This window comes from Oryzias latipes, chromosome 19 (assembly GCF_002234675.1).
Source record: "Oryzias latipes chromosome 19, ASM223467v1".
Classification (NCBI taxonomy): Eukaryota; Metazoa; Chordata; class Actinopteri; order Beloniformes; family Adrianichthyidae; genus Oryzias; species Oryzias latipes.
Genome location: NC_019877.2, coordinates 11,003,225 through 11,024,278, shown reverse-complemented (window position 1 = coordinate 11,024,278; position 21,054 = coordinate 11,003,225). Strand labels below are relative to the sequence as shown.

The 21,054-nt window shown below is 38.6% G+C and overlaps 3 protein-coding genes across 4 annotated transcripts; 1 reads left to right on the top strand and 2 right to left on the bottom strand.

Annotated features, from left to right (window-relative positions):
* Window positions 1–4,745: 4,745 nt before the first annotated feature.
* Window positions 4,746–10,758, bottom strand: LOC101160599 (acyl-CoA desaturase). Its single transcript, XM_004080425.4, has 6 exons — window positions 10,622–10,758; window positions 10,141–10,400; window positions 9,604–9,734; window positions 9,060–9,265; window positions 8,470–8,702; window positions 4,746–6,595 (listed from the first exon to the last, which is right to left on the bottom strand). The coding sequence occupies exons 2-6, from the start codon at window positions 10,370–10,372 to the stop codon at window positions 6,396–6,398; spliced, it is 1,002 nt and encodes a 333-aa protein (XP_004080473.1). The 5' UTR covers window positions 10,373–10,400; window positions 10,622–10,758; the 3' UTR covers window positions 4,746–6,395.
* Window positions 10,759–13,203: 2,445 nt separating this feature from the next.
* On the top strand, window positions 13,204–17,666 carry dnajb12 (DnaJ heat shock protein family (Hsp40) member B12). 2 transcript variants are annotated; one of them, XM_011488238.3, is made up of 9 exons: window positions 13,204–13,616; window positions 14,774–14,951; window positions 15,026–15,171; window positions 15,254–15,427; window positions 15,503–15,573; window positions 15,700–15,809; window positions 16,180–16,352; window positions 16,475–16,595; window positions 17,452–17,666. In XM_011488238.3, the coding sequence occupies exons 1-8, from the start codon at window positions 13,484–13,486 to the stop codon at window positions 16,591–16,593; spliced, it is 1,104 nt and encodes a 367-aa protein (XP_011486540.1). In that variant the 5' UTR covers window positions 13,204–13,483; the 3' UTR covers window positions 16,594–16,595; window positions 17,452–17,666. The 2 variants fall into 2 exon arrangements, with proteins under 2 accessions (XP_011486540.1, XP_004080472.1); XM_004080424.4 differs by having other exon boundaries at window positions 13,207–13,616; window positions 16,897–17,666.
* Window positions 17,667–19,320: 1,654 nt separating this feature from the next.
* Window positions 19,321–21,054, bottom strand: ddit4 (DNA damage inducible transcript 4). The gene is made up of 3 exons (XM_004080423.4): window positions 20,905–21,054; window positions 20,425–20,632; window positions 19,321–20,346 (listed from the first exon to the last, which is right to left on the bottom strand). Exons 2-3 carry the CDS (start codon window positions 20,600–20,602, stop codon window positions 19,847–19,849), a joined length of 678 nt encoding a protein of 225 aa, XP_004080471.1. The 5' UTR covers window positions 20,603–20,632; window positions 20,905–21,054; the 3' UTR covers window positions 19,321–19,846.

Here is a 21,054-nt window from a genome sequence, read left to right as displayed (position 1 = left end):
CCAGAATGTTGTGTCTTTAGGATTGTTATTAGTTAAGATTTGTAAAATTGAAGGGAAAAAAATAGTTGCAATTCTTTCTGCTGGTTGAACACAAAAAACACAGACAATAAAAACATTAGAATTGATTTACTAATTATTTAAAATCTGGCCAGACTTAAAATAAAAAAAAAGGGAGACGCACTATTAAATGTGTCTGTGTGGGTTTTCTCAGAGTGCTTCAGTTCCCCCCACCCTACCAAAAGACAGTTACTGTACATTTTTTAATAAGTTATTTATTTTTATTAAAATGAATTTCATTCATTAAAAAAAAAGAAAACATGAAAAAAGTTGAAAAAGAAAGAATTGCAACAGTCTAAATTTATCCCCTCCGTGAACCGCCACCTTAACGTGGTGGAGGGGTTTGTGCACTCGAGTGATCCTAGAAGCTCATCTGTCCAGGGCTAATGCTGATGGCATGGTGTCCCATGACAGACGGGCCCTAGGTGATGAGTCAGACTAAGAGCGGTTCAGAATCCCTAAACTGAGTCAGAAAGAACAAGGTCCAGTTGCAACACACAGGTTGCAGTCAGGCCAGGCCTGGAGCTGGGGCTCACAGATGAGGGCCTGGGGCCGGGGCTCTTCCCAAAGAACCCTGGTGGAGTCAGACCCAACAAAGTCACTCCTCCCTGAGCCTCTCTGGCCCAGGGAGGAGCTCTACTGGCATGCGGTCCCTGGTGGTTATGAACAAGGTTTACTACGGTGGCCGAGAGGTGCAACACACGCATACATTTAAGATACAACGACAAGAAATCCCAGTAGAAATGAACAAATACTGAAACACAATAACAAATCATTAAACACAACAGAAAATCATGAAACAAACAGCAAATCAAGAAACAACAGCAAATCATGAAACAAATTAGAGTCCTGAAACACAGAAGTAAATCCGTGTGCAAATTACCAAAAAAAAAAGAAAAACCCTTGTTACAAATGCCCAAAACCAGAAACAGAACCATTAAAGGGTAACACTTTATATTTACTTTAGATTCCTTAACAAGCTTTGTTAACGCATAAACAAGCATTATATATAATAGAATTTATAGGGTCTTAGTAAGACATTTATTAGTACAATAAGTCTAATAAGTTTTATTATATTACTTAGTTAACACATTTACTAGCATTATTATTAGGATGTTTTTAAGATGCTAATGATACATTTATTGGCATTATAGATGCCTAACAAATGTGTCAGTGTTAATAAGCTTAATAAGATTTATTAACAACCTTTGTTAACACATTAAGAAGTAGTATAATTGTCTGGGGTTCTAGAAAGACATTTATTAGCATTATAGATGCCTCACACAAGCCTAAGTGTTAATAAGCTTATAAGTTTGATTGACTAACTTAACAAAATAATAGGCTTTATTAATGTGTAAGATGCTAGTTGGAAATTTATTAGCATTATAGATGCCTTGCAAAGACTTGAAAGTGTTAATAAGATTCATTAACATCTAAAGTCAGACCATTGTCTTCAAAATCCTATTACTAAACTGCTTATAAGCTTAACAAATGTATTAATAATCTTTGTTAACAGTTTATTGATTGTTTTGCAGCACCTCATCAAAGTGAAAACGGTTTTTACCACAACCACAAAGCATAAAGCTTGTAAAAAGAACTTTATAACATCAAAACAGACTAAACATACAAAACTCTTTCTGTAAAAGAAATATAATAATTTATATCAGACAAATTTTCAAAAACAAAACAAAACAAAAACAAAACTATAGCATCATAGCCACTATAAGCATTATTATCTAACAGTTCTCTTGATTCAATGCCAACTGCATTCAACCACTGTTGCCTGTTGCACAAGCCAGTAATTTTTGACGACCGAAGGGAATAAACCTACAGGAGCCATGCTAAAGCTGACACGCTCAAGACCGACCGGTACAGAATAAAAAATGGGCGGGGCTATTTTGTCACCTGTGTGAAAGCTTAGAGAAAGTCTAAGAGGCCATTCAATTGGCAGAAAGCGAGCACGCCTATTTAGCTGATGGGTTTGATTGACAGATTCATTAGCCAATGGTAAATTGGTTTACCTGCCCACCTTTGATTCTGTACATGCTAATAAATATCTTACTAGAACCCCAAACAATGATACTACTTCTTAATTTGTTGACAAAGGTTGTTAATATATCTTATTAAGCTTATTAACACTGACACATTTGTTAGGCATCTATAATGCCAGTAAATGTTTCATAAGCATCTTAAAAACATCCTAATAATAATGCCTCTAAATGTGTTAACCAAGTAATTTCATAAACCTTATTAGACTTATTGTACTAATAAATGTCTTACTAAGACCCTAACAATTCTATTATAATGCTTGTTAATGTGTTAACAAAGCTTGTTAAGGAATCTTATTATAAAGTGTTACCAGTTAAAGCGGAGACACAGCTTCTAACAGAAAGGGACGTAATATAAAACCATTAAAGTTATTTATTACTGTTTTCCTTATGTGTACATTTTAAATACATTAAACAGTCCAAAAGCATTTTTTTTGTATTACTACAATAAAAATTACAACACTGTTTAGCAAGGTAAAGTTTTTGCATCATATCCGATAGTAAGGGTATTCCCTTTCCGTTAGCAGCTGCTCACTTTCTTTTAATTTTTCTCCTTCTTCTGCTGTAGTGTTTTGCTTAACGGAAAGAGAATACTCTTAATACCGGTAGTGACGCAAAAACCTTACCTTGCTAAAACATTGTTGGAACTGTTGTAGTAGTTGTTGTAACACAATTTAAAAAATGCTTTTGGACTGTCTCGGGTTTTAAATTATTACATAAAAAAAACGTAATAAATTAGTGTAAAAAATCCTACACAATTACTTTTATATTACGTCACTTCCGGGATTTACGATGTTCCCTTTCTGTTTGAAGCCGTTTTCCCGCTTTCATTGTTGTGTTTCTGGTTTTGTTAATTTGTACTGGGATTGTTTTTGTGATTTGGTATTTGGTAATTTGCACCCGGTTTTGCTTTTGTGTTTTAGGAATTTGTAATTTGTTCCGTGATTTGTTGTTGTGTCCCGTCATTTGTTGTTGTGTTTCAGTATGTCTTCATTTGTTTCGAGATTGTTTTTAGTGCTTCATGATTTGTTAGTTTGTACCAGAATATTTTCTTGGTTATATCCTAAATGTAAACGTGTCTTGCACCTCTCGGCCACCATACAATTTATATCTTGGCTCAAAAAACAAAGACTAGAAGCATATGCTGTTACAAGACACATAATTGCCACAAACTCACTAAATGGCTTCGTTGGGTGAGGAATAAAAACTGATTCATGCACTCCTCTTCCATTGGTCCAGGGGGATCAGAAGTCAGGATCTGGTTGTTGATTGGCTGCTTTCAGTCAGATGAGATGTGCAGAGAGAGCAGGAGTGACTCGGTTGGAGTGCTTGAACTCATCATCTGCTCACATCACCCCACAGTGATGGCCTGACTCATTTCTAGAGTTGGCTCAGCTTGTCATGGGAAACAAAAATGTGCTGACTCGCAAAAGTGAGCCATGTTTGCAGAGTCATGTTTCAGCCAGAACCTGCTCAGCTGGGACTGTAATGACAGCGACCACTGCTGTGGCAGACCTCTCTCATCACATCTATGCTACATTTACACTTGATCCTTTTATCTATGACCAAACAGCAGCTATTTTAAATCATATTTTTAAACATATTGCTGCTTAATATGTTATTGCATCATTATTTCCCAGAATATGCTGTCAAAGATAACAAAAAATTAGTTTTGAGGCAAAGTTTAAAATCTGAATAAGGAAAAACTACATAAAAATTTCAAAAACATTTTACTGAATATGTTGGGGCACAAAGATTTTAGAAGCTATAAGTGAATTCCAACAGCAAGTGAACGACCTCTAGCCCTAAAGTGTGTCAAACACATTAGCCAAAGAAATGAATTTTGTGTAACTAATAATCGTTTGACAGTTTTGGTTTCCAAAATAACAATTCACAGAGAGTTTCAAATTATGAAGATTGGTGCCAGGCCAGACCTCAGAGCCAACATTCTTCATTGACCTGTGTCAACCAAACAGGATTTATTTGATTTGGATATGAACCAGTTTCTTACCACGCAAAGGGAAAGTGCCAGTAAATGAGCAGACTGTAGGTGAATCATCACCTTTCAACCTTTTAGGCATAAAATTCAGCTTTACTTTGTGCAATGGAATATAGATGGAGGGTGAATAAGTCATGTGGGGTCCCCCGATTCATGATGTCATCTAGAAGATTGTAGAGATGTGAGAAAACTCTGGTTATGCCTGTTGTGTCTGCACTACTTATTAACATTGCTTTAACTGAAACCAACATGAAAAGAGCTCCAGTGAATCATTCTGGTGCATAAACAGAATGTGTCACGTCGAAACGTAGAAAGACTGATCAAATTTTGATTTGATGATACATTTACTAAATTTGGGAGTTCCAATCCTCATGAAATAACATTTAAATGTTAGTCACTATATCAAAAAAGCTGCATAAAATGTTTAGAAAGCAGCTGCTTCAAAAGTTTGAAACTGTTTAAATGCAGGAATCAGTTCTTGAGAAAATTAGAAAAGCTAATACTGCATGAGGCTAGGCTCAGAATATTTTACATTCAACTCAAAGAAAAATGTGAAAGACCTTTTTTTGGGAAAAAACAAGATGATTTCGACATATTTTAGACACCGACTGATGGCAGAAATAAAGAGGAACAGGCGCTGATAGAATTGCAGGTATACTAAAAATATTGTGAATTTTATTTGAGAATAGGACACAATTGAAATTCAAAACATTCAGACCGAAAACCCTTTGACCCCTGGCTTTATAAATCCTACACAGATTATGGTGCTGCTTTCTTGGCTCGTAGTTCTTCTTTTATCCAACTTTGGATTCCATTAGGCAAAAAAATTGGCAGGTATTTCTTTCTTTTTTCCACAAAATTCAAATTTTTACTAGCTCAGAATTGCTTTGTGGCACTCGGCTTAAACTGTGAAGGAATGCAAGTCATAAGGCGTTACGTCATATCCTGATCCAACAAATCTGATCTTATTTTACACAAATATGCAAGGTTGTCTGCCACAGTTTGGTATTCTGGAGTATTACGATCAAACAATTTATTTCAGAAAAACAAAAAAATAAATACATTTTAAAAAAAAAGCATTCCACAAACCAGAAAATAAACACACACACAAACAGGAACACTGATGCTCATGAAATTTCAAAAGGAGATTCACCTTTGGACGATATCAAAGGGGAAGCCAGACCCTGTCTAGGAAATCACCACGGCAACAGCTCTGATGACCCAAAAGCTAAAAGAAAAAACAAATGCAGCTCTGCTACAATTCACTCACTACACCCACTACAGTACATCACCATGCATGGGTGGCATGTTGTGTGTTTTGCCCAACATGGCCTCAACTGGAGTTATTGGTAGAAAAAATTATAGAGGGAGGGAAACTGTTGGGAAGAAAAAACCCACTGGTGATATAAAAATTCAAGAAAAGCCAAAATGGTGTGAAATGTAGAGGCAATAATGACATTTTCTATAACTTCAAGCTTCAAACAATTTTGGCACCTTTTGTTAAAAAACCCCATCAAGTCCAATGAAATTTAGCAAATTCAGATCTAACAGTTTAAATCTGGTAACTTTGTTTATTAAGCAACAGTTAGAGAAAAACGCTTTGACTTTTCACCATATTTGTTGCAGAAAACAAGTCATGAAAGAGAAAAAAGAGAAAAAGGTCTGGCATCTCTCACTTTTCAGTCATGTGCTATTTCAGTAAAGCCAACAACTTTTGGAAAAAAAAGAGAATAAATGTACAGATCTATTTCTTTTTCCAATGCTCAGGTGCTTAAAGTACACCTTCTTGTTTTTTAAAGTATTAAAAACTCGATGTAAACTGTAATAAAGGCAGTAGTCCATCCTCTTTGCTGAAAACGTGGGTAGTCTACATCAGTCCTTCACTACGTGTTGTCTATTGTTAAGGACTGAGTAATACTTTAAAAAAGTGATGGGCTACATGACCAATCTTGCATGGAAAATGCACACCAAAGTGGCAAAACAGCAAGGAACAAAGCTGACTATCAAAATACATCTACTTCAAACCTGAAACATACATGCAAGACCTTGGCCTGGATGAACGGTGCACATCAAAGTCAAGAGCTTAGCAGAGCATGTTTTTTTTTTATATGTATATATATCTTGAACAATTTGTTTAGTTACAGCTACAAAGAAACCCCAAAACAAGCAAAATGTGGTCAAGGCCTTCGTGAAGCTGCTTGGTATCCTCAGATGAATAAACTCATAGCTGTCGAAGGACTATTTATTTCTCTTGGTTGTTCTGACTTGGACCTCGCATCTCGTCTGTAATCCTAGCCACTGCGGTGGCTCCCGTCTCCGGTGCGCTGAACGCGAGCCAGGACCAACTCGCGGGACACCCGCTTGCAGTCCTTGGCCAGGCCCAGGAAGCACATGAGGTCGATGAAGCATGTCGTGAGGTTCAGCTGGCAGCCAAACTCGCTGGTGGCATAGTCGTAGGGGAAGGTGTGGTGATAGTTGTGATATCCCTCACCTGTGAGGCACAGGAAACGGGGGGAAAAAACAGTCAATGGAACATCAACATATCTGTTCATATGACTGGTGTGCCTCATAAAGCCTGCTCATACAGCTGTCGTGGACTTACTGTCTTGTAACTGAACACATTGCTAGTCCGCCTCCAAGCCTCTCCCCACATGCAGGCTCCGCCCCGTCTGCCTCCCCCCTGCACTTACCTTCATCCAGCTCCTAACCAGCTCCCTGTAGGATATATGCTGCACTCCACGCACCCCTGAAGCCGAAAGCGCCTCATTTTTTTTAACCTCCGCACGTCCCCACACAAACTTGGAAAAATAACTGCCTCCAGGTTAGACTCGCCGCTTTGCTAGTGACGATACAAGCTCATTAACAGACATGCAAACAGGAGGACGGTGAATTTTTTTCCCACCTGAACTGGTTGCATAAAATATTGAATTGCTTTATTTTCCTTTAATTTTTTTTCTAGAACACAAACTGCATTTGTGTTTTACCAAACAACAAACACACAAGGAAAAGACAAGCAGATCCAACATATGCAAACAAACGGCTGCATGTAGAGTAACTAGGCAGGAACCATCAACCTTAAAGTAGGCAAACAACGGAAGAGAAAGAGGTTCATCTGAAACCAACTGCAAAGCTTGTGCTACAGTTTTTCATGGAACTATGGATTAAACGGCGACAAAACAATACATTTTGTAATAGAACCCCCCCCCCAAAAAAAAAAACAACAACCCACAATTTAAAATATAAAATGACAGGAAGGTTTAGCAGAAAAGGCAAGATTCTCAATGAAAATAGTTTAGAAAATCCTACTTAACACAAGTTATTCATGTTTCAATGGGCTGAACTATATTTCAACTAAATTTTTGACTAGTCGGCTTATTATAAAACCTTTTCCTGCTTAACCTTTAATAGTCTCTGAACTGGGTTTGGCAATCACATCAATTGGCAGCAATAAAGTAAGAGTGACGCAGACTCTATAACTTTTAATATTAGTATAGTTTCATTTAAAATTTAACACGAAGGTTTCAAATTAAAGTTTTAGTTTTGAAATTTTGAAATGCGATGCGATGAATGAAAAATATCCTGGAAGATTGTTTAGTGGAGGTTTGTCTGTTTTTTTTTTTTTTTTTTTTTTTAACATTTTATACATAGTTTTGTTTTTGGATTTATATATTTCTTTTTTGTCCCTACATTTTTCAACTTTGTCATGAAACCTTAAACAGTTTGGTGGGAATTTGTGAGTAAAAAAATGACAAAGTTTACTACTCAGAATTAAAAAAAATTGAATATAGAATCCCGATTGTTTTAGAATGATTGTGTAATATAGTATTGTTGTAATTAAAAATATTCAGATCAAACTCACAAAAAGGCCCCGGACTCCTAAGGTTTCAAAAATCGGACACATTCCCTGCACTTTGTGTGCGGCACCTGCTCCACATTCAAACTGGTCATGTTTTGGCTCGTGTGGCTGATTCCACTGAGATAATTCTTTATGTAAATGTGAGATCACCGCTATTCCAACGGACACGCTCAGATAACTCCAGGAGTTCTGTGGATAAACCTGCACCAACACGCAGGCGTGTTACCTCGAGCTATTCTCAAGTTTCCTTCCTTGTTCATTCTAATAACCTTGAAGTTTGAGAATTTTATCTTGTTAAAGCATCCCAAGTATTTCCAAATACGAGGTTGACTTATTTCACATCCATCCGTCGTTCTGTGCTACGCAGTTGTAGGTCAAACTGGATTATTATCATATTCAAATTTACCAGAAGCTTTGATGTGTTTGCCTATAAATAAATGAACATGGCAGACAAATAAAATCGTACATTCTGTTCTATCAAAGTTGGAGGTTGCGTTTGTTCTTCATACCTATGGCGCTGAAAGTGACAAACTTGTTCTCTCGGGGGTTGATGTTCTGGTCGTAGGGCTTGTTTCCCCACATGTGGGCTGCGCTGTTGACCAGCCAAGTGGCGTTGAGCACCATGGTGTACCTCAGCAGGACTGGGACGAAGTACGCCGCCCACAGGGACTCCCCCCACAGGTACCACGGTACGAACATCGGAATGAAGAAGCACACGAGCAGCACGGAGAGCTTATAATACCTGTTGAGGCGACAGAGAACAGCAATGGATAGAAATAGGAATTTAGTGTGTCATAAAAATCTGCTTTCCACATGAGAAAATGTTCTTCCTGCAACGTTCCTTTTCATGTAACACTTGTCAATGAGTCCCACCTATGTTAGTCTGAACACGCATATGACCTTGTTGAACCAGAATGACTAATATGAGCTGAACTGGAGACGCTGTGCTATTAGGTTTAAGTGTTTTTTCTTCCTTTGACCTTTCATTGTTCACTGTTTAAAACACTGGCACACCTTCCTGCAAGCTTCAACTCAGTTTATGTCAATCTTCACAAAACTAGGTTAAAAATTCAGAATTTAAAGGAAATGAGCTTCTTACCTCCTCTGAAACATTACCACTTTGTCAGACAGCAAGTCTCTGAGCTCCAGCTTCCTGCCTTTTTCTATGACATCTGGATGTTTGCGCACCAGCAGCCAGCCAATGTGGGCAAAGAAGAAGCCCCGTTTGGCGTTGTGGGGGTCGGCGTCTGTCTCTGAGTATTTGTGGTGAACTCTGTGGTCTCGAGCCCATTCAAAAATGTCATTCTGCAGGTGGAAGGGAAGACAAGCTCTTCAGACGAGATTGCGCTTCATTCAGGCCTGTCAACGAATTCACTTCCTGTCTGCGCTATTTCAGGCAAAGAGAACTACAGCAAACTGTGCCAAGCGTAATGACAAACGGGGCCTGCAAGTCAAAACTTTTACTTTCATGGTTAGTTAGTCATCACTTCAAATAAAGCAATCCTGTAACAAAAACATCCTTTATTTCCATTGTGTCATATTATAAAGCATATTAGGAAATGTAGATGCAATTTTGAATGGATTTTTGCATTATTGTCACAATTTCTTTTATTGAATCTGTTTGACTCATCGTCTTTGCATACCTGAAATGCCATGGAGTTTGCAAAACCCAGAAAGATCCTCAGGGGTAAGGAAGCCTTGTAGGATCTGTGACTCCACAGGCGGTGAGCCCCCGCCGTGATTCCCAGAGCACTTATGAAAAAACAAAGCACAGCTGTGGACAGAAATGAGTCCAACCATCAGCAAGAAATAATAATACAATGTTATGAAATGTGAACTAACTAGGTAAAAAATGAAGTAACTGTCACATCTAAGACTGCACAAAATTTTATAAAAAAAAACGTGCAATTATTCAAAAATGATCGTTTTGTCTTTTTACATAACTTGTGCATCATCATATATCTGTTTGCTCTCCTGTGTGCATGGTGCACAGAATAAAGATCAGTTTGGGTGATGTAACATCAAACCCTCTACTAGTGATCTATGAGAAAGCCCTCAGAGAAGTCTAGAAGGATCACGCCCACTCCACAAAAGCGAGCCTGATGTAACTGTTGATTCGATTTCCTCTCAAAGACAGCGCGTGTTTCAGGCGCGCGCCTGTTTTGTATTTTTCCACTTACACCAAAGCAAGGTCAGCGGGGAAACTGAGGGGATGAGGAGGATCCCGTACGTGGCTCCTATGTGCAACAGAGTCATCAGAATGACATTTCTCCACACGATCATCCTGCGAGGTTTGGGGCCCTCTTTCTCCTTGTAAGCGTTGTCAAACACGTCTTCTCTGGTCTGCTCTGAACAAACATCCCCGTTGCTCGAATTGTGCTGCTTTAGCTCCAATGCATCCGCCTCCGTCATTGTGTCTGTGGAACAGGCTCAGGAGATGCTTAAAAACAAAAATAAAAGAAAGAAAAATCAGTCCATTTCTAGAAAAAAGGCCCCGCGCGCAGCCAGTTATTATATGGTGGTCTAGCCCGGCGAATGCTAGTTAGCTAGGGCGTCAAAAATGATGGAAAAAAAGGATGTTAAAACAAGGATGTTTAACCGACATTCGTTGCGTTGCATAACGACTCGGTGGAGGAAACAAAAGATTTGTAAATTGCTCACCAAAGTCGAGGTTTTAAAAAGATTCTGGCTCCTCAACGAAGACGATGCCGGTGTTTTGACCTAAAATTACAGTAACCTAGAAATGGGCATCGATGGTTAGCAGTGCAGCGTACGCATCAATGAAAAACTGAGCTCGAGACGAGTCTGACCAATCAGCGCTCGGATGCCTCCTGAAACTCTGGCTCTGATTGGCTGGTTTTTCATCTGCTGTTCACCTTGTGTTCTCTCTGCCAGACAGATGTGGCTCTCTTAGGAAGTAGTTGTTATACATAAATATGTGTTGGTTAGAATCAGATCAAAAAATAAATGTGCAAATTTGATCACACACTCGTGGAATACTGCGTGCCAGCAGGGCAATGCAAAACGAACAGCGGAACTTGAATAGTTCCTTAAATCCATAGAGAATCCCCCACCCACAGAAAAAGTGGTTCATTCTGTTATGAAAAACACATTTAGGTTCAGGGTTTCAGCTTTTCTGATGACAGCCAAACTTGATTTTATATGTATTTGAAGTCTATTTTTTATTTTTTTAAATTACATGCAAATTTAATCAGTATTTTTTTCTGTTCTGAACTTTAAGTTTGCTTTAAAAAAAGTAATATCATAAAAGAGTTTAAAATTAAAAGGGTTAAATTGTAACACATGATCTTCTTTTTTTCTTTTTCAACTTATTTTAAAAAACATAGAGTTTTGGTGTTTTTAACATGTTCTTGTTACAGTTTTATCATGAAGGAGGACATACATAAAATAATTTGAGCGTAAAACTGTGTTTCTAAGTATTCCTTTATTCAAATCATGATGGATAAGAAGCAAGATACAAATACTCCATTTGAGAAAGCTCTCAGTTGTGATGCATCCACTTGCATACAAATAGATCAATGCACGTCTTTGTTTTTCTCGTTTGAGCAGGCGTGTGGTTCAAAACCGTGCAGCTCCAATATTGCTTGGCATGTTTTGTTGCATCACTACTGTTAGGCTGGTTTTGTGAGGAGGTGGAAAGTAGCGGGAGAGAGTGTTAACAGATAAATGATGGGATATCACCAGAGGGTTACTTCCATGCCAACAGACCAGCCCACAACTCAGAGCCAAATTTCTGATGAGTATGTCATGGAAAATGAAACCGATTTTTGGGAATTTGACTAAAGATTGCATTATCCTTATTAAAAGACCACTGGGAACACAATAGATCAAGGAATGATTGGAATTGGACTTTACACTCCATATGTAACAAACTCTTTAGCCCTTGTGCTATCTTAGATGACCCCACCCTTCCATTGACGTGTTCTCCCTACCATGACAAAGGTGGATAAAGGTGGAAAGATTTCATGTAATCCATGGACACCAGTGAAGATCACAAATCATTGAAGAAAAAAGGTTCAGCGCACTGTCTAGTGGGTCTAGATGACCCAACTCCCAATGTTAAAGTGCCTTGGATAGCACAAGGGTTACAGACCCAATTCAATCATCTTTTAATCTGTTGTAAAAGCGTTCCCAGTGGTCTTTTAATTATGTCTATGAAGTTTTTAGCCAAAATAAAAACTTGTGTCGTTTTCTGGAACATAGTTTCTGCAGATCGGCAGTAGTTTATTGAAAATTAATTCCTCTGAGTCGTCGACGTGGCTGTTGATGCAACGCAACTTTTGCCGAGAGCTCCAAACAGGGAACTAGTGGGCTGCCCAGCGTATTTTCGACATCACAAATACAAAATTTTTCAAGCAGCATTTTTCACCTGCTCCAGATTCACAATTTGAATAAAGAAATACTTGGAAATGTAATTTGGAGCTCAATTTTCTTTAAAAATGTCTTCTATTATAAGAAAAATAAAACTAGAACATGTTAAAAACACCAAAAACACTATTTTTATCGAAGTGGGTCTTTAATAGACGGAACAGCAATCATGCACAAAGTTTTAACTTCAACATTATAGCAGATGTCCCAGTGTTTTTGACCTTGTCTGTTTTCTCTCAGTTTTATGCAGGAACTGGCCTATCTGTTTTGTCCTAAAATAAATTTTAATGTGTGGCCATGTTTTCTCCTTGTCTGTTTCTTACCTGTCTCTTTGTCTTTTAACACATGTTCCAGTGATTTGACTCTTGTCAAACTTGTCTCTTATTGCTGCAGTTACTACTTCCTTTTTTTTTTTTTTTTTTTTTACTAATTACAGATGTTTGAATTTCTGTGTTTTCTTCTAAAGTTTTTTAAACTTTCCTTTATTGTCCTTTAAGTTATTTGCTTTATTGCAGCATTTTTTGTTAATTTCAATGTATTTGCTTTGTCACACACAAGTAACTGGTGGAACTAGACAGCCACTTTTATTGAATCTGGATTTTCAGGAGGTTTCTTTCTATTCTTTCATTCAGTTTTTATTTCTCAGTGTAATGATTTCTGGCTTTGAATTTAGGTGTGTTCTGTCAGGCACCTACATAGACTATTATTCTCTTACGAACAGGACAGGACAATTTTGTTGAATTGAGATCATTTTGGCTAAAATATATTTTTTAAATTATTTAATTGTGACAATGCTGGTTAGTATAGCTTAGACTTAATACTCGTTTTTTTTTTTTGTTAAAAATTAACTATATGTTGCATTTTCAGACACATCAGGTGATAAAATGGCGCTTTAGAAATAACTGAATTGAACACTATATCCAAAACAGCATATTTACTGCCATCTAGCGTAGACAGGGGGCATTATCCGGGGATGCCGTGGTCATGTTGTGCCGTCGGGGCAACGCTGCTTCCAAAGAAAAGGGAAAGGAGCTTCTAAACAGAAAGTCGTACTCTCAGATACTTTTAAACCTTTCAGATTGACGGATCAGCATCGACTGATAACTCCCGAGTCAGTTGCAGCTCTATGCTGCGATGGAAGTCAATAGGGATGAAGCGGAGCGCTGCATTGACATCGCGGCGGCGGCGTTAAAAAGCCAGCAGCCAGAAAAAGCGCAGAAGTACCTGGAAAAGGCTCAGAGACTCTTCCCGACCAAGACAGCCAAAAGTAAGTTGAAATAACCGCGCTGCAGGAAAAGCAGACTGCGGCTGCAGCATCATCATCATCATCATCATCACCCGCAGCATCACCTGCATCCCAGAGGAGCTGCGCACTTTGGCAGGGCCTCTGATAGCATGCCAGCTAGCTGGCTCAGTTTTAGGGCTTTCCTGCATTGTAAACGAAGCGCATTCATTGAATTATACATGGACTTCATTTTTTAGGCCATTTCATATGGAAAGATAAATATTTTAATGAGCCAACAACAAGATGAAGGGTTATCCTAAGCCCCAAAACTCTATCTTCTTCATTGAAAAACACACACACTACACAGCTTAAAAACAGAGAAAAATTAGCACACAAATACAATAAAAACTGACCTCTGTGTGCTGTCAAAGCCAATTAATGAAACACATCATGTAAGAGACACTAATTTAGCTGTGTACACTCACAGAAAAATCAATAAAATGCTCTGTATCAGATAAAATAAAGCTGTAGACAATAATCTTTATGCTTGTTTTTCCTTTGGAATGGTATTGTTAAATGGATTTTTGCTCAAGTATTGATGTTTGCATGCAATGTTTCACCAGTGAAAATCTGCATGCTCATACACTGGTGTGTTATTGCCAGTCTAGCATAAAAAAGCTTGTAAATACATCAAACAAAATATATAGAATAAAGTTTATACATATTAATTTATATTTTACATTCTTAAAATTACAATTAGACGTTCGTCTGTTAGAGATTTCATGCTGTTCCCACCATCAAACCCTATGAAATTTTAAATACATTGTAAGCTCATAACTGGAGTACAAAGAGGTTTTTAAAATATGAATCTTCCTCCTGTGCTTGTCTGGATTTGGGTGTCAGTTCTGGGATTGTGTTTTGTTCTGTGTTGTACGCTTTCGGCTTGCTCCGGGGATAATGAATATTTTTCAGATACTGATATTTTAGCAGGGAAATGTTTAAGACTGATTGTATTTTTAACATGTGAAAACTTGAGGATGAAAATATCTGAATTTCTATAAGTATTGCAATCTGGAAGCCAAACCAAGCAAAAACAACAATTGATTACAACCTTTTTAACCGTCTTTGCAAATTTTTCTCACTTGTGGACCCTATTCTAAATTAGTAATCTCTTTTTTTCATTTTTTTTTTCAAATCAGCACTGTTGGATTTGATAGCAAAGAATGGATTTAGTCCCAGACAAGCCAACCACTCAGATCTCAGAGAGGACTCAGATCCTCGATGTAGGCGGAGCTCTGCTGAAGATGCCAGACCCGAAGAAAAGCCTGCAGGAGCCTCACAAGCCTACACAGAAGATCAGCTGAATGCAGTGAGGAGGTAAGTAACATATTTTGACTGCTTTTAAACACCATTCAAAGCTTGACATACCATATTATTTCTCTCGCTTCCAGGATAAAACGATGCAGAGACTTTTATGAGATTCTCGGGGTCCAGAAAGATGCTACAGAGGACGAGCTCAAGAGATCCTACAGAAAACTTGCTCTGAGATTTCACCCAGATAAAAACTACGCCCCAGGAGCGACGGAGGCATTTAAAGGTAAAATGATGATAGATGTTCCAACTGAAGGGAAGTAGGTGTGGATCCTGACAATGACACCTTGGTTTTTAACTTCCCACAGCTATCGGGAATGCCTTTGCTGTCCTGAGTAACACTGAAAAAAGACGGCAGTACAACCAGTGTGGAGAAGAGGGGAAATTTCCTACCACCAATGGCCCAGGAAGTGGAAACTTTGAGCCTGACATTTCACCCGAGGACCTCTTCAACATGTTTTTTGGAGGAGGTTTTCCCTCAAGTGAGTGTGATAAAGTGTGTGCACAACCCACTGTGAGTTATGATTTATCTGTGAGATGATTCTATAACGATCCAGGTAATGCTCACGTGTACACTAACGGACGAATGCGCAGTCAAAGGCGGGAGAGAAGAGAGCGACCCCGAGATGTGAGTTGCAAGTGCAGTGGATGCAGTTTGTCTTTTGACCAGCAGGGTGCAGCACATGTGAATATTCACCAGCTGAGATTTTTGCTTGATTATTTTGTTTTGTTTACATGTTGCTTTCTTTGGCAGGGAGGTCTTGCACTGTTTGTTCAGGTTATGCCCATCCTCATCCTGGTCATTGTGTCAGCTCTGACTCAGATAATGGTCAGCAACCCCTCCTACAGCCTCAGCTTTAGGCCGTGAGTAAAGTTGTGAGCGTCCAGCAAATAACACAATAAACGGTTGTTCTGGAGAAAAGAGATTATCATCACATTACATAAACCTCAACATGCAACTTAAGTTTATGGCCAGCTGCGTTATTTTTTATGCAATTGATAATATAATAGAGACTGTGTTTGGGTAGATTAAGAGATAAACCGATATGAAACATTAGTTCTAAATAAGCACCAATCTTCCCTGTGATTGTTTCAAGTTTCTGACTGATCTACTTGTTAATTCTGAGTTCATTTCTAGTCCAACTGTGGGCAGCGAGTCACGTTACAGAGATAGGAGGTTGCAGAACTGTTATCACAGTGTTCAGTCTCATCTGTACACATTGTCTTATCTCAGGTCGGCGGGGTACACACACAAGAGATTAACCGAGAACCTCAAGGTGCCATACTATGTGGGAGACCAGTTTCCCAAAGAGTTTAGTGGTGCGAATCTGAAAAACCTGGAGCGGACAGTGGAGGATGAATTCATAGGAAACCTCCGCAACAACTGCTGGAAGGAGAAACAACAGAGTATGCCATGTCATGCCCCCCCACACACACACCTCCATCAGACAGCAAATTTGCTCATTTTAGAGTCAATCTCTCATCAGGGTATTTCTAACATATATTTTCATGAACTGTTTTTATTGCAGAAGAAAGTATGCTATACAGAGCGCGCTATTTTGGTGACACTGAGCTTTACCAAAGAGCGCAGAGGGCTCGAACCCCAAGCTGTGCCAAGCTGTCTGAGATCTCAGCCTCCATGCACTGACGGCAAGTTCTACACAACACAGTTACACACCGCAAAAACACACCCATTACAAAGAAGTCATTACATCTTTACACCTTGACATTTTTCTTTAAAACAGCTAAATAATTTGCCAAATGGTGGAAGGAAAAATGGCAAGAATTCTCATTTTAAGAAAACAATTCTAGTCAATTAGACATGTTTTCTGTTTCCTATTAAAAAACTTCTCATTATGATTTTTTTAGTTTGCAAGACCGAAGATAAGACGATTTTTCTTGCACAATTTTATTTTATTTCATTCAAACAATGTCTTTTTTCCCCCTTCAGGTTTGTAAAATAATCAGAAAAGGTAAACATTTGCAGTAAGTGCATCAGCTTTAACAAAACAGAGGCTGAAGACCACCAACCAAGAAACAAGCAACGCAATCCTCCATCTCTACAGATTTTTTCCCAAAATAACAAACTATGAAATAGACTTTGTTATAAAATAAAATTTGAAAAAGCCATTTCTTTGCAGGATGTGGGTATTGATAATCTGCAAGCATCAGTTTTACCATGAGAATAAAAAGACTCCTTGATGTATTTGCAGAAAACCCATGCAAACCCATAATGACGTTTTAAATATACTTAGCCATGCAGATAACACTGATGTAGCAGTTCTGTTAAGACAGAACACATCAACCGCTTCATCCATATATTCATGCAGTTAGACCAGCAGAGAAAAACCATCTCGCCTGACTCTAAATGCATTTTCTAACTATGCAGGAATATTGATCACTCATGTCTTGGCTTTGTTGCTTACTTGAACATGTGAGATGTGTCTTTTCCCCCAGTGTTTGTGACATAGACATAAAAAAAACCTCACTTTGCTTCCTTTAATAGTGTAACTTCACGTCACACTAGACACCAGGAAGGTGAGACGTACCTACCCACCAAGTGGGACAACAGCAGGGAGTGGCTTTGGTGCGTAATGACAGATAGATCTCATCTCAGCTGAAAGTTCTCTCTGATGAATAGATTTACCAAGCTCAAAAACACAATGATGTTTTCCACCATGACTGTTGACTTGTGTAAAATAAACGCTTGAACGTGTTGAATGTGGCTCATTGCTGTGAACAGAACAAGCACTCAAGCCGGGACAAAAGCTCAGTCAGCACATTTGGCACGCAGTGTGCAGAGAGGCTGAGGCCGGGAACCCAACACATGGCAGTGTGCACGTTCACATTTTGGGAGGAGGCGTGCAACATGTGCTGGGTAGCAAGCACGCCGTCACATTCTTTCACTATAAATATGCTCAGCTGTTCCTTTTTTTTTTTTTTATTCCTGCAGCTCGTTTTTTTTCTTTTTACTCTTTTATTGAACATTTTTGTCTTATTTGTTTAAATGAAACTATCTTAAAAGTTTCAAAATCTTGGTAAAACTTGCATTTACATTTACATTTGCATTGATCCCGCATTAAGTGGAGTTAAGTGAAGCACCCTAAAAAATTTCACATTTCACTGTCACCCTAACAGTGAAATGTTCTTTTAAATATAAAATCTGTTTTGTTTTGTAAAACTTTGCTAAAATGTAAACATTTTAAACTCACAAAGAAAAATTGACTGAACGTATTACCTTTAAGTTTCTAATCAGTGACTCTAAAACTAAAATATTGAGTTTTACATTTAACCCTTGTGCTATCTTAGATGACCCCGCCCTTACATTGAAGTGTTATTCCTACCATGACAAAGGTGGTTAAAGGTGGAAAGATTTCATGTAATCCGTGGACACCAGTGAAGATCACAAGTCATTGAAGAAAAAAGGTTCCCAACTCCCAAAGTTAAAGTGCCTAGGATAGCATAAGGGTTACAAGCACCATTTTTGTCTTAAAAGTCGTATGAAGTTTATTAAGATCACATATCCCCTTAATAGGATTTAAGTATTAAGCAAAATGCAACATTTTTTTTAGCTTCAAGTAGATTTTTAAATTATTTTAAGTTCTATGCTCTTTTTAAATTATTTAATAATATAAATAATGGATTGGATTTATCTCCGCTTTTCCAGACGCTCAAAGTGCTTTCATTGTGTCCACTATCCATTCACTCTTCATACTTGGTGATGGTAGAGGCGTGGCTGCCAGTTTGCACCTACGGTCCCTCTGACCATCACTGGGATCATTCACACACATTCATGCTGGTAGGCAGTAGCGTTAAGGGTATTGCCCAAAGGCCTTCACTGGGTGATGTTAATTGCTCGCCATTGATATGGCAACTGCCCCCAGTAGGATTGTTGATCAAACCCTGGATTCCTGCATGGCAGCCTTTCACCTTACCAAGCTAACTTTTATTTATCCATGCAAGACAAATTAGGTACAATATTCTTAACTGTGGCCTAGCCATAGGAAATACCTTCTGAGAAAGGGAGTCACATGAAACAGACAAAAAAAAAACTCAGAAATAGGCCTTAAAAAAAACTGCATTAAAGCAGAATTTTCTTTAAAATTATCAAAACAGCTTTTAAAAGGCTGCTTTTTAAGTTAAGTGTCCAACTGGAGCTTTTTTTTTGTTAAAGAGTCGTTTCTGGGTGCAGATTTAGAAAATATTACCACTTAGTTGTAGATAAAATGTAATTAAACAGAAATAGTATTGATCATTGATGTGATCTTAATGCCTTTTTCAAGGTTACAATTACGGCACAATTCTCAAAAGTTGTCTTTTTCACTTTTCAGTTCATGTAAAATGGCAGAGAAGCTATAAAAAATTAAAACCAGTCTTTAAAAAAAACCAAAATAATTTATTTGCAATAATGAACATACAAAACAGTGAAATGGTATGAATGTTTATATATCAAATAAAATTCAAAGAAGGATAGGTCCAAAGATAAAAAAGAAAAACAAAAAACTGACGATATCCAAGTGGAGGCTTACACGTTTGCAAGCTTTAGCTCAAATCTTCTCAAACTTCGGAAATATGTACATTTCATGAGTTGCGGTACAATTCGTCTTCAATGCTTAACACAATACAGCTAGCTGCCTTTTCTTTGTTTCAGTAGAAACGTAGATGCATTTATATAGTTCAAATGCTGATGTCCCAAATCTATTTTATGGTTACAGTTTTGAGCAAGTGCTGCACGAAGACATCCAAGTACCAGAAACTTCAGCTACTTTACAGCAGGAACAAAAGGCTACATCAGAACAAAGTGCGTCTTTATACTTCTGGAGGCATAATCTTAAAAAGGCCCTTCTTTGAGCTTTCATTGTAAGCTCGTATTATTATTTTTTTAATGAGTCTGTCATTTCTTAGCATTCCTCAATGAGCAGGTCTTCAGAACAGTACAGTTTCTTTTTGATCACGCGGAAACCAGTACCAAGTTTGAGTGCTTGCCGGACTGCTGGAGTGGAAGTAGATCTGGAGCTAAAAAGTCCTTGGATTTTTGGCCACAGGCCACCCGACTCCAGCCTCAACACCAAAGTCAGCTGAAAAGTGGGGACGAGGCAGGGGTCTACCGAAAGCTGCGCCATGCTCTCACAAACGTCCCCTTGCTCCACACAAAGGTCAATGAGAGCCCCTCTCAATCCGCAGGGCTCGCTGGCAGCCAGATGGAGGAGCTCCTGTCCGATGTGCTCCAGCAGCTTCTCAGGGATGAGCAGTTTGGTGCACCTCAGAGCACAATCCGAGTCTTTGGCTTCTCTGAGGCTCGATGCAATGAGGTCCACCACTTCCTTCAGGATGGTTTCCTCCAGTGGGTCAAAGAACAGGTCGTCGTTGTACGGACACAGGTCACTGGAGGTATCAGAGCCTGGAGAACAGGTGCAGAGGGTTAAAACCTGAAACGTGCACACAGATAAAAGCACCATCTGATATGAGGATTGCTCACCAGATTCTGAGAGGTCACTTCTGCTGCCATTGTTGGACCCTGACGTGATACTGCTGCTGTTTGCGTTGAAATCTGTTAACCTGTGGACCAGCTTGCCCCAGGAGAGTCTCCTCGGACTGCTGTCCACTGGGGACGGAGGGGAGCTGCCCATGTCTGTGGGTGCAAAGACTTCTGGCATGGTTGCAGTATTCAACAGCTGCTAAAGGGTCTGTTTTGTCCATGAGAGAAAAGGGGGAGGGGACAAAGAAGGGATATGTTAAAACCCTAAATCAACAACATACTACAATAAAACAAAAGAATATCATACATTTGAAGCAATGTTCTTAATGTCTAAACAGGTATTTAGGCAAATGCGAAAGTTTGCATAAACGAAGTCTTATATACTCAGCAACTATGAACTTGCTGCTGTTTTGCTAGTCAAATTAGCAAAAAAAAAAAAAAAGAACTACGACAAAAACACACATTTTCAATAATACTTACAATTTATGCGAATGTAAACGCGTCCAGCTTCGTTTTCCCGAGGTTTTAGATTACAAATCGGATGGTTATTGTCTGCAAAGAATCTCTGGAAACTTCTAGCGTCAACACCTCCGTCCTTGCTCTAACCAGCTGCCAATCGCCGCAGTCTGG

Coding starts and splice junctions, on each gene's coding strand:
- dnajb12 (XM_011488238.3), top strand. CDS start 13,484: ATGGAAGTCAATAGGGATGAAGCGGAGCGCTGCATTGACATCGCGGCG. Junction 15,810..16,179: donor TACAGCCTCAGCTTTAGGCC/GTGAGTAAAGTT, acceptor GTCTTATCTCAG/GTCGGCGGGGTACACACACA. Junction 16,353..16,474: donor CTGGAAGGAGAAACAACAGA/GTATGCCATGTC, acceptor TTTTTATTGCAG/AAGAAAGTATGCTATACAGA.
- LOC101160599 (XM_004080425.4), bottom strand. CDS start 10,372: ATGACGGAGGCGGATGCATTGGAGCTAAAGCAGCACAATTCGAGCAAC. Junction 9,735..10,140: donor CCCGCTGACCTTGCTTTGGT/GTAAGTGGAAAA, acceptor TTCTGTCCACAG/CTGTGCTTTGTTTTTTCATA. Junction 6,596..8,469: donor TGTCACTTTCAGCGCCATAG/GTATGAAGAACA, acceptor TGTGCCTCACAG/GTGAGGGATATCACAACTAT.
- ddit4 (XM_004080423.4), bottom strand. CDS start 20,602: ATGCCAGAAGTCTTTGCACCCACAGACATGGGCAGCTCCCCTCCGTCC. Junction 20,347..20,424: donor AAGTGACCTCTCAGAATCTG/GTGAGCAATCCT, acceptor CCTGTTCTCCAG/GCTCTGATACCTCCAGTGAC.